This window comes from Tachypleus tridentatus, chromosome 10 (assembly GCF_004210375.1).
Source record: "Tachypleus tridentatus isolate NWPU-2018 chromosome 10, ASM421037v1, whole genome shotgun sequence".
Lineage (NCBI taxonomy): Eukaryota > Metazoa > Arthropoda > Merostomata > Xiphosura > Limulidae > Tachypleus > Tachypleus tridentatus.
In genome coordinates, this window is record NC_134834.1 from 23,896,535 (window position 1) to 23,911,420 (window position 14,886).

The 14,886-nt window shown below is 30.8% G+C and overlaps 1 protein-coding gene across 1 annotated transcript in view; it reads right to left on the reverse strand.

Annotated features, from left to right (window-relative positions):
* The window catches only part of rt (Protein O-mannosyltransferase rt), a 49,007-nt gene that overhangs the window by 17,827 nt on the left and 16,294 nt on the right, over positions 1-14,886 (reverse strand). The window contains 8 exon segments of the mRNA XM_076460321.1: positions 1,102-1,194; positions 3,073-3,131; positions 4,773-4,934; positions 9,509-9,664; positions 10,829-10,922; positions 12,266-12,331; positions 13,113-13,221; positions 13,775-13,921. Of these exon segments, the coding sequence (XP_076316436.1) occupies positions 1,102-1,194; positions 3,073-3,131; positions 4,773-4,934; positions 9,509-9,664; positions 10,829-10,922; positions 12,266-12,331; positions 13,113-13,221; positions 13,775-13,921 (886 nt within the window).

Consider the following 14,886-nt stretch of genomic DNA (forward strand, 5'->3'; position numbering starts at 1 on the left):
TCAGTAAATTTTATTTATTAAAACTCAATTACAGCTCAAAAATATATTAAAATATATTATTTATTGGTGCTCTTAAAACTGAAAATGTTTTTTACTTAAATTTATTTATTTACTAAAAATCAATTACTGTTCAAAAATATATTGAAATATATTATTTTTTTGCTGATTTTAAAACTGAAAATGTGTTTTTTTTACTTAAATTTGGTAATTAATTTTTAAAATAACTAGGTTGGTCATGTCCACTGAACAAAGTTCCATGTTCAAGGTTGGTTATGAAAAGTTTAGAAATAACTCTTTTTTTTTTTTAAGAAAGTATTAATACAAGAAACATTTTATCCAATAAAGCAATACTTAACTTCACAAATTTTATTTACCTAATGGAGATAAATTTAAATTTTGCTTTACGACGTATTTTGTTTTTGGATTTCACACAAAGCTACATGAGGGCTATCTGCACTAGCTGTCCCTTATTTAACAATGCAAGACTAGAAGGAAGGCAGCTGGTCATCACCACCCACTGCCAACTCTTGGGCTACTCTTTCACCAATAAATAGTGGGATTGACTGTTGCATTATAAATACCCCCATGGCTAAAAGGGTGAGTACGTTTGGTGTAACAAGGATTCAAACATGCGACCCTCAGATTGCAAGATTAGCACCCTAACAACCTGACCATGCCAGACCCTCCATGAGGTAACTGTACTAACATTCTCTGTGTTTGCTGCCTTACTTAAGAGTCAGATTCAAGTTATTAAGTACAACTTACTAAAATGTTTCTAGTCCCATGATTCAAATATAAAGTTACAGAAACAGCTCTGTATTACTTTGATATAAACAATACAAACTACTAGACTACAAATTAATTATCTACTCTTTAATAAAAAAAAAATATTAAATTTGTAGTATAAGTAATTGTAATCACTTATCTATTAATCATTTAGGTCCGTAATTTTGAACAATTACTATTGCTTTCTTATATATTAGAAGAATAAAAATTTGAATCGTTTTTGAAATTAATTTGTGGTTACACAAAAATAAAAAACTAGAAAAATTACTATAAAAATTATTAATAAATATTTATTCTAAAATTATGACTCCTTACCTGTTGAGTGCTCGGCTAGTCATTCCATGAACTAATTGGATAATATCCCCATGACGTATCTTGTCCACGGGTTCAGACACCACCAGATCATTCCTGCAAGAGTGTGTAGTTTAAGTTTAAAATATCAAATTAGTAGGACTAGCAAACTATATAATGATTAAGTCCTGAAGAGTAGCCACTGTAGGCTCAACAACAAAAAGGGACTATTTTTTGTTGTTTTTTTTAAACAAACAAAAGCTACTTTAAAAGAATACTGAGAAATAAAAAGCAGAATAACTAAAACAAAAAGAGGCAGATTGTAGAATGGATGAGTCACGAATTTGGCAAAATTAGTATGTTGCGGCATAAGCAGCAAATCAAAAAATTATTACTGTGTATAAATTATGGCATAAAGAGGTCATTCACTGGAAATTGCTTCACAGCTTAGTATATGTACCTTGATACCCTAGGGTGTTGGAGTCAAACTCTTTGTTACATGCATGTAGATATTTTGGTTCAAAACACTTAAAGTCCTCAAATATAATCAGAGGCAGTCAGAAACTGTTGTGTCTTCCCCTCACTTGAGGAATGAAGATTTTATTCTTTTAGTCAATGTAACAGATATTGAGCTCATGAGCTAAATATTAAGTAACTTGATTAGGATTTACTAGTGGAGCATGAAGACAATTAGCTCACAAATTTTTGAGTGACAGACTCAAATAATCTGGAAATCCCTCAAGGCATCTGGGAAAGCTGTGAGTATCTCAAAGTGAGAACAGGCTCAAAGTGTTGATATAAAAACAAGTTTTGGATGTTGATAAACATACCAAATTTATAACAAAAGCAACAAAATAAACTAAACATGGTAATGAGAGAATTTCTAGTCAACTTGAGATTGTTTCAATGCAACTTATTACATTTTATGTAGTATTTTTATTCAGAGAGAATTACTTTATTAAGTACTGGATAGAGCCGAGCAATAATTTAGTTCAGATATTTATTCTCAATTCTTTACTGGTTCTTTTAAGTTTGAAAAATGATCCTTTTTCATAGTTATGATTAAAGGATCCAGGTTTTAAGGTAAACTTCTGGTTTAGGGTGGGGCTGTTTTCTTCAATTAATATATATAGTCATCAATGTTTATTTCTTTGTTTAAATTACAGTGTGTTTTTACAGATATATTGTGGATTTTTTTGAATTACAATGGTAGTAAATATGAGATATTTTTTTATTATGCTTGGTGAATTTGGTTTTTAATTTTCTTCATGTTAGTCTGATGTAGGATTTTGAACATTTATTACACATGATTTTATAAACTGATATTAAAATTGTGCACTGAAAACTAACAATGAAACACTTCTCGATGTAACTGTCTGACTCTTAAATATTCAGTGACTCCAATAAATGTGCAAAAGAAATAAAGATGGACAATTTTTTAAGAAATACATTTTGTGTTAGTCTGTAATAAAAATGTAATACATGGATGTTTAACAATTAAAAGTGATCAAAGAATAAATTATCTTATGTAAAATACAAACAAATCAACTTTGAGTTATTATTATTGAACTGTTATCCACCATAACTCTTATTATAGTGTATCACTTTGCTGACCACTTATACAGTATATAAACCATTATGCTCAACCCCTGGGAACAGCAACTGGGATGATGCAAGCTTGGTCATTTGTTATCCTTATAATAATGACTTCAAATGTGCTAGGCATGACCTTTTTACTGTGGCAGATACGTTGGTCATATCTAAAATGGACTACAATTTAAACATTATCATTTCACAACTATCCTATTTGTCTTTTCATTAAATACTTTGGAGAAAAAGACATGAATGAACATTTAGGTATGGAAAATTATATCTTCATGACAATATCATTTACACCTACATCAAAATAGTATCAGTTGTAAAGTTATTTAGAAACATAACTAACTTAACAACATAACACTCCAGTGAAACTAGTTGAAACTAAAGCTGACTTACCTTCTTGGACGTTTCACAATCCACCAGTTATTAACATCTTTAAAACTGTAACAAGTCACCTACAAAGAAAAATATTAGATATCAACTTAGTCTCCTTGAATTCTGACCCGTTACTTCTATCTTTTTATATCTTTTGTTCATTTTTCCTTAATTTTGTTTATCAAAAGTTTATCAGAGCAGGAAACAATTTTTTTTAAATATCTCTAAATAAATTTCATTTTACTTACAAACTCTTTGAGTGTCATAAATATTAACTTGTAATCAAAATAAGCAAACAGTCAAACGGTAACGAATATCAGTCAAAAAAACAATGTGAAACTGAAGGAAGTGCACTGGAAGAGTCAAACTAGTTTCTCTAATATCACGACTTGGGACAGTTTGTTCCATTTACTATGAGTTTTCACAAGCCGTGATATCACTGGAATTATATGATAATGTTACAGACCTTATCGTTAGACAAATTTGCAGAAGTTGTTGGGACCACAATGATACAACAACTATCAGATCAGTGTAATAACACACATATTGTAGTATTTACTTTGCAGGACTATAAGTGAGGAAGATCTAACAAATAAACCAGTTTGAATAAAACACCAGTGATTTAATTTCATACGTAACACAATTAGAAAATACTTATTTAATTTAAAAGTCATTTATTAGGTGTTTTTAGGGCTTTGTGAAACGAAAGTTCTTCATCTAATGACATGGGATCATAAATAAGTAGTGAAAATATTTTAAAAAATATATTTTGTTATCATAAGATTAAATTTACCATGTCACCAGACAGGGACAATTTTGATGTGTTTTAAAACCTGAGTTTATTCTTCAGACATACAATATTACTATGTAATAGTTCAAAGGGTACTTAACACAGTTAACTTGTGTCCTTTGTTATAACTAACTGTCCACAAGACAAAATTATACTAACAGTGTGTCTGAATGGAGATAATTGTCTACTTCAGATGTTAGCTTAAACATTATACATTTGCACACAATAATTTTTACATTTATATTATTGTTAAAATCCTTATCTCAGATATTTTTGTGTATTTATTTAGTTGAGAGTCTTTGTTTTACAACTGACACTTTTCCACACCAAGACTTTGCCATTAGTTAAGTAGAACTGTCTGATGATAAATAGTTTTTAAGGCCTTAATCAAAACACAAAAAAAAACTTAAATTGTACACAAAACCTTAATTCAACATGTTTAGAAGAAAAAAAAACATTTAGGAACTTTCTTCATGAACAAAAAAAAATTCCATGGTGAACTTTTTTAAAGATTCATATAAGAACACCTCACCCCTTGTGGAACAATAGTAAGTCTACAGATTTACAATGTTAAAATAAAGGGTTTGACTTCCCTTGGTGAGCACAACAGATATCCTGATGTGGATTTGCTATAAAAAACAAACATTCTCATATTGTTGATGTGAGAAAACTAGAGAAGGAAGCAAATGAAAAAAAATAATGTCCAACTACATCACTGAATAATTCAGAAAGTCTGTCATCACTGATACGTGTAATATTAAATGTTTACCTCTCAAACACCTTTATATTACTCGAAGAATCAATGGTACACCACACGCTTGGTTGCAGCAAGAAGTTGTTTTCCTTCAAGATTTATTTGAGAACTTTGAAAATACAATATTTCACATGAGATATTTATCTATCTTCAGAAGAATACCTATTACAGCCTTACTTGTTGCTGATGTGAGCTGCCTCGTTTATCTGGGTATCGTAAAGGGTACACGTGAGGATGCGAATGTAGCCAACAGGCACGGCCATGCGTGTGACGCAATGTTATTTGTGACCCATGACTAACCTCTAATGGTTGACCTTTGGTAATTGAAGCCAGACCACCCTGTAACAAGAAGAAAGTTTTTATAATAATTACAAACTCTCAGTTTCATGTCCCAAAACAAAGGCTTTTAAAAAATATTACCTTAAATATTAAAACAAGCTTAACTCTTTAACTGCCAGCATGCATGCACCATGCATCCAAATCATATTTTTATTTCTTAATAAATGTTCACCATGTTTAATTATTCAAGAAGTTATTTCTTATAAGAATTGTAATTTGTTAACCCAATATATAAATTTTATGGGAAGAAAATATTATATAAAACGTTCAAGTATGTAAATGTACCTCTTTGTTTTGCGTGTCTGTATTAAGATAGTTTAAAGTTCAAGTACATAAATGTACCTCTTTGTTGTGCGTGTCTGTATTAAGATAGTTTAAAGTTCAAGTATGTAAATGTACGTCTTTGTTTTGCGTGTCTGTATTAAGATAGTTTAAAGTTCAAGTATGTAAATGTACGTCTTTGTTTTGCGTGTCTGTATTAAGTTAGTTTAAAGTTCAAGTATGTAAATGTATCTCTTTGTTGTGCATGTCTGTATTAAGATAGTTTAAAGTTCAAGTATGTAAATGTATCTCTTTGTTGTGCATGTCTGTATTAAGATAGTTTAAAGTTCAAGTATGTAAATGTATCTCTTTGTTGTGCATGTCTGTATTAAGATAGTTTAAAGTTCAAGTATGTAAATGTACCTCTTTCTTGTGCGTGTCTGTATTAAGATAGTTTAAAGTTCAAGTACATAAATGTACCTCTTTGTTGTGCGTGTCTGTATTAAGATAGTTTAAAGTTCAAGTATATAAATGTACCTCTTTGTTTTGCGTGTCTGTATTAAGATAGTTTAAAGTTCAAGTATGTAAATGTACGTCTTTGTTTTGCGTGTCTGTATTAAGTTAGTTTAAAGTTCAAGTATGTAAATGTATCTCTTTGTTGTGCACGTCTGTATTAAGATAGTTTAAAGTTCAAGTATGTAAATGTACCTCTTTGTTGTGCGTGTCTGTATTAAGATAGTTTAAAGTTCAAGTACATAAATGTACCTCTTTGTTGTGCGTGTCTGTATTAAGATAGTTTAAAGTTCAAGTATGTAAATGTACGTCTTTGTTTTGCGTGTCTGTATTAAGATAGTTTAAAGTTCAAGTATGTAAATGTATGTCTTTGTTGTGCATGTCTGTATTAAGATAGTTTATAGTTTAAGTATGTAAATGTATCTCTTTGTTGTGCATGTCTGTATTAAGATAGTTTAAAGTTCAAGTATGTAAATGTATCTCTTTGTTGTGCATGTCTGTATTAAGATAGTTTAAAGTTCAAGTATGTAAATGTATCTCTTTGTTGTGCGTGTCTGTATTAAGATAGTTTAAAGTTCAAGTACATAAATGTACCTCTTTGTTGTGCGTGTCTGTATTAAGATAGTTTAAAGTTCAAGTATGTAAATGTACGTCTTTGTTTTGCGTGTCTGTATTAAGATAGTTTAAAGTTCAAGTATGTAAATGTACCTCTTTGTTGTGCATGTCTGTATTAAGATAGTTTAAAGTTCAAGTATGTAAATGTACCTCTTTGTTGTGCGTGTCTGTATTAAGATAGTTTAAAGTTCAAGTATGTAAATGTACGTCTTTGTTTTGCGTGTCTGTATTGAGATAGTTTAAAGTTCAAGTATGTAAATGTACCTCTTTGTTGTGCATGTCTGTATTAAGATAGTTTAAAGTTCAAGTATGTAAATGTATCTCTTTGTTGTGCGTGTCTGTATTAAGATAGTTTAAAGTTCAAGTATGTAAATGTACCTCTTTGTTGTGCATGTCTGTATTAAGATAGTTTAAAGTTCAAGTATGTAAATGTACCTCTTTGTTGTGCGTGTCTGTATTAAGATAGTTTAAAGTTCAAGTATGTAAATGTACGTCTTTGTTTTGCGTGTCTGTATTAAGATAGTTTAAAGTTCAAGTACGTAAATGTACGTCTTTGTTTTGCGTGTCTGTATTAAGTTAGTTTAAAGTTCAAGTATGTAAATGTACCTCTTTGTTTTGCGTGTCTGTATTAAGATAGTTTAAAGTTCAAGTACGTAAATGTACCTCTTTGTTGTGCATGTCTGTATTAAGATAGTTTAAAGTTCAAGTATGTAAATGTACGTCTTTGTTGTGCATGTCTGTATTAAGATAGTTTAAAGTTCAAGTATGTAAATGTATCTCTTTGTTGTGCATGTCTGTATTAAGATAGTTTAAAGTTCAAGTATGTAAATGTATCTCTTTGTTGTGCATGTCTGTATTAAGATAGTTTAAAGTTCAAGTATGTAAATGTACCTCTTTGTTGTGCGTGTCTGTATTAAGATAGTTTAAAGTTCAAGTATGTAAATGTACCTCTTTGTTGTGCATGTCTGTATTAAGATAGTTTAAAGTTCAAGTATGTAAATGTATCTCTTTGTTGTGCGTGTCTGTATTAAGATAGTTTAAAGTTCAAGTATGTAAATGTACCTCTTTGTTGTGCATGTCTGTATTAAGATAGTTTAAAGTTCAAGTATATAAATGTACGTCTTTGTTTTGCATGTCTGTATTAAGATAGTTTAAAGTTCATGTATGTAAATGTACGTCTTTGTTTTGTGTGTCTGTATTAAGATAGTTTAAAGTTCAAGTATGTAAATGTACGTCTTTGTTTTGCGTGTCTGTATTAAGATAGTTTAAAGTTCAAGTATGTAAATGTATCTCTTTGTTGTGCATGTCTGTATGAAGATAGTTTAAAGTTCAAGTATGTAAATGTACCTCTTTGTTGTGCGTGTCTGTATTAAGATAGTTTAAAGTTCAAGTACGTAAATGTATCTCTTTGTTGTGCATGTCTGTATTAAGATAGTTTAAAGTTCAAGTATGTAAATGTATCTCTTTGTTGTGCATGTCTGTATTAAGATAGTTTAAAGTTCAAGTATGTAAATGTACCTCTTTGTTTTGCGTGTCTGTATTAAGATAGTTTAAAGTTCAAGTACGTAAATGTACCTCTTTGTTGTGCATGTCTGTATTAAGATAATTTAAACGATACTACTTTAGCATAAAGTAACAACCAGGAATTACTTTTCATGACCTTAGAAATCGAGATATTTCAATAACCTTTAGTACACTAATAAAAATTATAACACAAACACACAGTATCCTCAGAAATTAAATGTCTCATATAAAAACGATTTTTATTAAATTTTTGTAGAATTAGATTTACTTGTAATTTACACCTATTGCAGTTGAATTGCATAAATCAAGCTTTTAAAAATATTAGTGTCAGTTCAAGATTTATATATTTTATTTCACACAAGTAAAATTAAAAAATTAAAATATATTTCTCAATTAAAAGAATTTTATAGAAATGATAGAAGTTCAGTATTATAAATGCTGGTTAAAGTTGAAGTATTGTTATTAATACATTACAACATTATACTATCACTTTTTTAGGTAACAAAGAGACTGCCTATGCCACAGCATAGACATGGTATTGGCCTCAAAAATAATACTCACTTCATTTCTTGCATTTACATTTCACACAAAGCTATCCAACAACTACCTCCACTAACTGTCCCTGATTTTAAAGTGAGAGACTAGTTGGAGAGACTAATTAGTTTCATCGACACACTGATGGGTACTTTTTCTTTATCAGCAAATATTGGGATTTAGCATCACATTATAATGTTTTCAAAACTGAAACAACATGTTTATTGAAGAGATTCAAACTTCGAACCCACTGAGTACAAGTTGAATGCCCTAACCACTAGGTGATGTCAGCTTTACAGACAAAATAATTAACAAATACTTTTATTTTAACCACTGATTCTCCTTTGCAGCTTCCTCAGAGTTAGTACGTTCAAGACTTCATAATACAGGTAAATGAACATGAGGAATTATACACAGACAGGTTTCGTACAGCCCTCTTATCAAAGCTTTCATTGGGCAACGATAAAAGACAGCTGAAAACTTGCAAAAAAAAAAGTCTTTTTACTTAGAGAAAAGTGTGTATAATTCTACAAATAAAAGTTCTCTTTTAATTATCTGAAGCGTAATGGTTGTTTTTTTTTAACTTTGTTTGCAATCTGTTTTATTTCCTTGGGAAACACCAATACATATGATTATTATTAAACATACAAGTTTGATCTATAAAAAGTTTTACTTTTCCTTCTAAACTGGGGCCAGGTATGGCCAGGTGGCTAAGGCCCTCGACTCATAATCTGAGGATCACGGGTTTGAATCCCCATTGCGCCAAACATGCTCGCCCTTTCAGCTGTGGGGGTGTTATAATGTGACGGTCAATCCCACTATTCGTTGGTAAAAGAGTAGCCCAAGAGTTGGCAGTGGGAGCTGATGACTAGCTACCTTCCCTCTAGCCTTACACTGCTAAATTAGAGATGGCTAGCACAGATTAGCCCTAGTGTAGCTTTGTGCAAAATTCAAAACAAACCAAACCTTCTCAACTGTATGCTGTTTCTAGAACTTTAAGGAAATATTTACTTTAAAGAGAAATGTTCAACCACTTTGAGCAGCCAATGGCATAAAACTTGGTTCATCACAAAATTAAAAAAAAAAGTTTTCATTTTCTTATATTTCTTCATTTGCTTTCCACCTACCTCTAAACTGGCTTGGAATGCACTAGTCATGATGTTGTCATGGGGTCCAGCCTTGGTCAGAAGGCTTAAGTGAATATAAAATGTCAGCAGATATAAACAAACTGGTAGAGCAACCAGCATTAAAAATCTTGCAACAAAATGTGTCACCAACGTTTTCTGTAAGAAAACATAAAACATACAAGTCAAATGTAATCTGCAGCTTAAAAACAAAAGGTTGAGAAAACATTACTTTAAATTAATTTAGTAGTTATAGTGTAACAATTTAAAAAAAAAGGTTGACAAAGTGACTTGCCTTATAAAGAAAAAGAAATTTTTATGAAGAACAGTTGAAATAAGAGTCAAGTAAGCTTAACAAGTTATAAAAAATAATTTAGTTAAGGTACGAAAAAACGTAACAGAAGATCTTGAACTTACACTCGGTTAACATTAAAGTACTTATATATTTCAACCACTCTCTCAATGACTGTTCCACTAAACTGTCATGAAAGTTACAAAGAGGATTATCTCTGATAACCTACAGATTAAGAAGTAAAACACATTTTAATAATCAACACTTGTTACCAAATAATATCTAAACACACTAACACTTCCCTCCCCTTTGGCCTCTATAACAGCAGTTATGTATAAATATCCTCTTAAAGAAACATTTAACAAATAAAACATAGAAAAGGTATAATAACAATATACAAGTTACACCATTCACGTACAAAAACTTAAATCTCATCATGAATACGAAAAAAATTCTGATAGCTGGCACAGATCAGAAATATCAGTACAAACTAGAAAAAAAAGAGACACAAGTGGCAAACCTTGCATGACATGACATAGCAGGCACTGTAAACTTAGTAATCCCATTTCAGCATACAAGATAAATGAACTTTACAAACAAAGAGAAGCCAGGTGTATTTAGTATTAATAATGACAAGATGGGTTATTACACAACAGTAAAAATCAAATATGAAGCAAATTGGATGTTTGCTGAAAATATAACAGTAGGTGCTATATTTGACAGAAATGTTAAAATTCTTAGATGTAAAACAATGTAAAAAGATATATGAAGAAAGAAATTGAAGAAATATATCACAAAATGACACCTGTTGGCACACAGATTAATCTCCATATGGAAATATTTTATTATTTATATATAAAAATTATATTTTATAAGTGCCTTTCTGGCATGTTTAATTTCTGTAACCAAATATATAAATAGGCATATACACTATGTTATTCAAAACAGAAGTGAGTACATCTTCAGGTGGCCTCTTATTAAAACATGACCACGTCATGGAGCCCAACCAAAAGAAACCTCACTTTACTTACGTCTGATATTGTCTTGTCAGCAATCATATGCCAATAATCCCAAGTTATAATAATTCCTGCTAAGACTGCAGAGAAAATCCCAATGTATTTCACACTACATTGAATAAAGAAAAAATAAAACAAAAATAACTTTTTTTTTATAGGATACACTTTAACTTTCATTACAGTAGGTTACGTGGTACAGAAAAACCTTAAGTATGCATATTGAAACAGATGCCTTTGCAAAACACATTCATCTTTATTGTTAATTTAAATTGCCTGGTGCTAGCGTTGAATTTTGGGTTGTACATGAAATTCACCCTGTACAAAATAACAAACACAGAAGAAAAGCATTTTCCATTTTCTCGAATTTCAATTCATCCCTTCTCCCTGCTACCAGAAACAGTTAAACAGTACCTCAACTTGATGTAACTGATCAACTAATACAGTTTTCCTCAAACTATGTTCCTTGTTCACTTGTATATGCACAAAAAGGTAGCCCAAGGGCTGACAGTGGTTGCTGCCAGACAGTAGCCTTCCATATGGTTAGCAGTTCAAAGTTAGTAACAGTGGCAGATGGCATAAGTCGCTTTGTTGTTATAAAAATAGTGTGAGCTGATGTAGTGGCAATACAAATTGAACCCGAGATCATCAAATCACGGGTTATTTCTATTTTTGTTCAGAATCACCAGGCCATGTTGGCCCAAAGTTTAACAAATATGAAGCAAACAAAAAAACTTATGCTAAAATCTGGTTTCAATATTTCCTTTGGGCCAAACACAGCTTACTCCTTGTAGTTTTGTTTGTAACAAGAGAATTTTCATAACAGCAAGAGAATTATCAATAATTTCAGCCACACCCATTTATACAACAAAAATAAACCCTTATTGAATCATCCGGATTTAGGTTCTTCTGGTAAAAAGGGCGAGATAGTTCTTTATTTTGATACTGGTTGTCTTACACGTGCTGCATTTGCTGTGCATCAGCCTGCTCTTGAACAAGATAAAATAATAATAAAATCCAGACTGCAGCTAAGGAACAATAATAAATATTGAAGTACTAAAGTACAGTGCATCTCTCAGCTTTGACACTACACATTTTTCTAACTATGTTTATATTAACTTTAATTAATGCTCTTAGGATTAATATCTAATATCCTTTCACTCTTCTTCACATCTTTTCATTCACATTTCACATTCTCAACATTTATTTTTATGTGTTTCCTTCTTACTAATATTTTTTTTTCTTCTACATTTTGTCTCCCAGTAAAGCCAGTTCTGTCAGCACCAGGAGCATGTCTAAATGAAATGTCATTGTCAAATATATTATTGAATAGTAGCCAAGACATTGAAGAACCACATATTTATGAAACACTGCATCACATGTGACATGCTGGTGTCGCCCCAGTTAAAAACAACTTTCGATTATGTGTATGAAAACATAAGAAAGAAGACTTACCAAATTGCACACGTCAATGATGAACCCATCATAAACAACCAAAACCACCAAGCTGGTGAGAATGACCTACATGAAAAAAAAAAAAATCTGCATATGCTTGTTTTTCATAAGATATAGTCTGTAATTTCTAATTTCCAGCTGCATTCTACACCCACAATATGAAGGAAAACCTTTTATATCAAGAAATCAAAAAAATGTCCCTGATAGCATATTCATAGTCACATACAGTGATATTTCTTTCAGATAAGGATAAATTATTTCAGCTGTATAATTCATGTATATATATCTTTATATTTTGAAATTAAATCTGTTTATAAATTTATAGAAAATGTAACATTAAAAACATTGGAAAAATGTCTTGTAAAGGATGCAAAAATAAACCATGATGTATGTAATTACAGCATTAATGAAAAAAAACTTAATTTATTTAAATATATGTAGTTACTTCTCCTATGGCCAAAATTCTTTGATTCAAACTGTCTGCTACCACCCAAACATTTCCAAAATACAAAGACTGAATTGTCAAAGAGTTCAGGATATACACGTTTGAATTGTTAGGTCACATGGCTTAATGAATGATTTGCTGCCTAATTTAAGCTATACTTAAACACTGATGCTTTATCCAAAACAAAGAACATAACTTGTGCTTTACAATAATATCAGTTTCTTCGAAATGAATTGCAGTATTGAAAGTAGATTTATAACTAGAATAGAACAAAATAATGCACTTAAAAACTTTCTGTGAAACAAAAATGTAGTTAGTGAAGAAATAATTAGAAAAATCTATTTGAAAAGAAAATAAACATTATATATTCAGTTTAGACAAACAAATAGTTTATAAACTTACTTGTTTTTTAGTTTTCTGAACTTTAATAGAGCTAAGATTCCATAAAAGGAGAAAAACAGCAGCATGCTTTCCATGAGAATAAACCTGGATTACGTTAGAAGAGAGTTTTCTAAAGAAAGGAATAAACTTCATTTGTAAAATCAAATGTTTTTCTATTTACGCGTTTGTTTTTAAAGCAAACTCCTTTAATTTTCAACCAACAATCTTTCATTTGTTCATTGACACTCTGTAGTATGTATTTTAACATTAAATGCAAGATACAGATGTTAGTCTTAACAAGATTTACATTTTAAAACATAATGTAACATATTACACTTTAGAAGTTCAGTTTAGCAATAAGAGACAATCCCAGGGGTTGTGCTGACAGACACTAGCCCTTTGTGTGGAGGCTGACTGCCTCATGGGAAACAGAAGAGATTCAATTTATTGGCTGTATACTGTCTTATTTATTTGCCATACTTCAAGGTACAACATATGTACTTCATTCTTCCGTAGTCTCGTTCCCTTGAATATCAACAAGGACCTTCCGTGGTTGCTGCCTTTACTTTATCAGTGAAGTAGAGAATGATATTCTAACAGCATAGTTGTGATGGAATTAATATAGTGGCTTATTTTATGAGGTTGTCAGTTACTCTGTTCAGATTTACCAATGCATACCTTACCTAAAATGACAAGCACTGCTGCTAAAACAGCTGTCCTATGTGTTAACCCTAACTCAACAATAAGATGATAGACTACTGGAACAAGAAGACTTCCAAAGAAAGCAGGCACTGCACGAAGAGACCACACTGGGAAGCCATTAGGGTACTCTGTCAGAAGGTAATCAAAAGTTAATTCTTTCACTATCAGACTTTTAACAAAACACTGAAATATTTTTAGACTGTTATAATCACACATAAAATGCACATGTTAAATATAACAGAACAGAAGCGGAAATTTAACAGGTTTCTAGTACTGATGTTTCAAATTCTTAATTGACCTCTTTAACCTAAGCCTTAAAACTAACCTGAGCACAGCCCTAACCCACCAGATGATTATCAAAGGGTGAGATTCTGGATGTCAGATGCAGGATTTGTACATCATTTTGAAAAATAAATGCCATGATACTCCCACAATATTAACTTCAAATTTCCTGACATATTTCAGCCATCAAAATACTTTTAGACACATTCAGGTAAAGGGCAGAGTATAGTTTAACAAAATTTAATTTCAAATTCTTAATCACTTTACATTGAGTAAAATTTCATATGATATTTTATGAGTTATGAGTATTATGATTATAATATGATAAATTATTCTACTTTTTTAGTCATACAACAAATAAAGTGTTGACAAAGTGTTAACAAATATATATATATATCAATGTTAAACACAATATCTGATTTCAATTCTGCCAGTTTACTGTTAATCTCTGCAAGCTACTTTTCATTGGTGACTCAAAACTTCCATGACTTTTATCCTAAAAGCCCTTTTTTTTTTCAGGATTGAAAATTCTGGAAAAATTATTTTAAACTTATATGATTCTTCAAAGATTTTAATGACCATCAGTCACACCCTGTAGAAAGAAACAATGACTGTTTTGTTTGTTTTGAATTTCGTGCAAAGCTACTTGAGGGCTATCTGTGCAAGAGACAATGAAATGCTGCAAACATAAGTCGGCTTCACAACACTACACTCATTACTGTCTCATATTTCTGCACAAGTTAAATGTAAGATCTCACTTTCTTGTATTTCAATCAATGGTTGTACTGTGGTGTTACAATAGTACAAACCC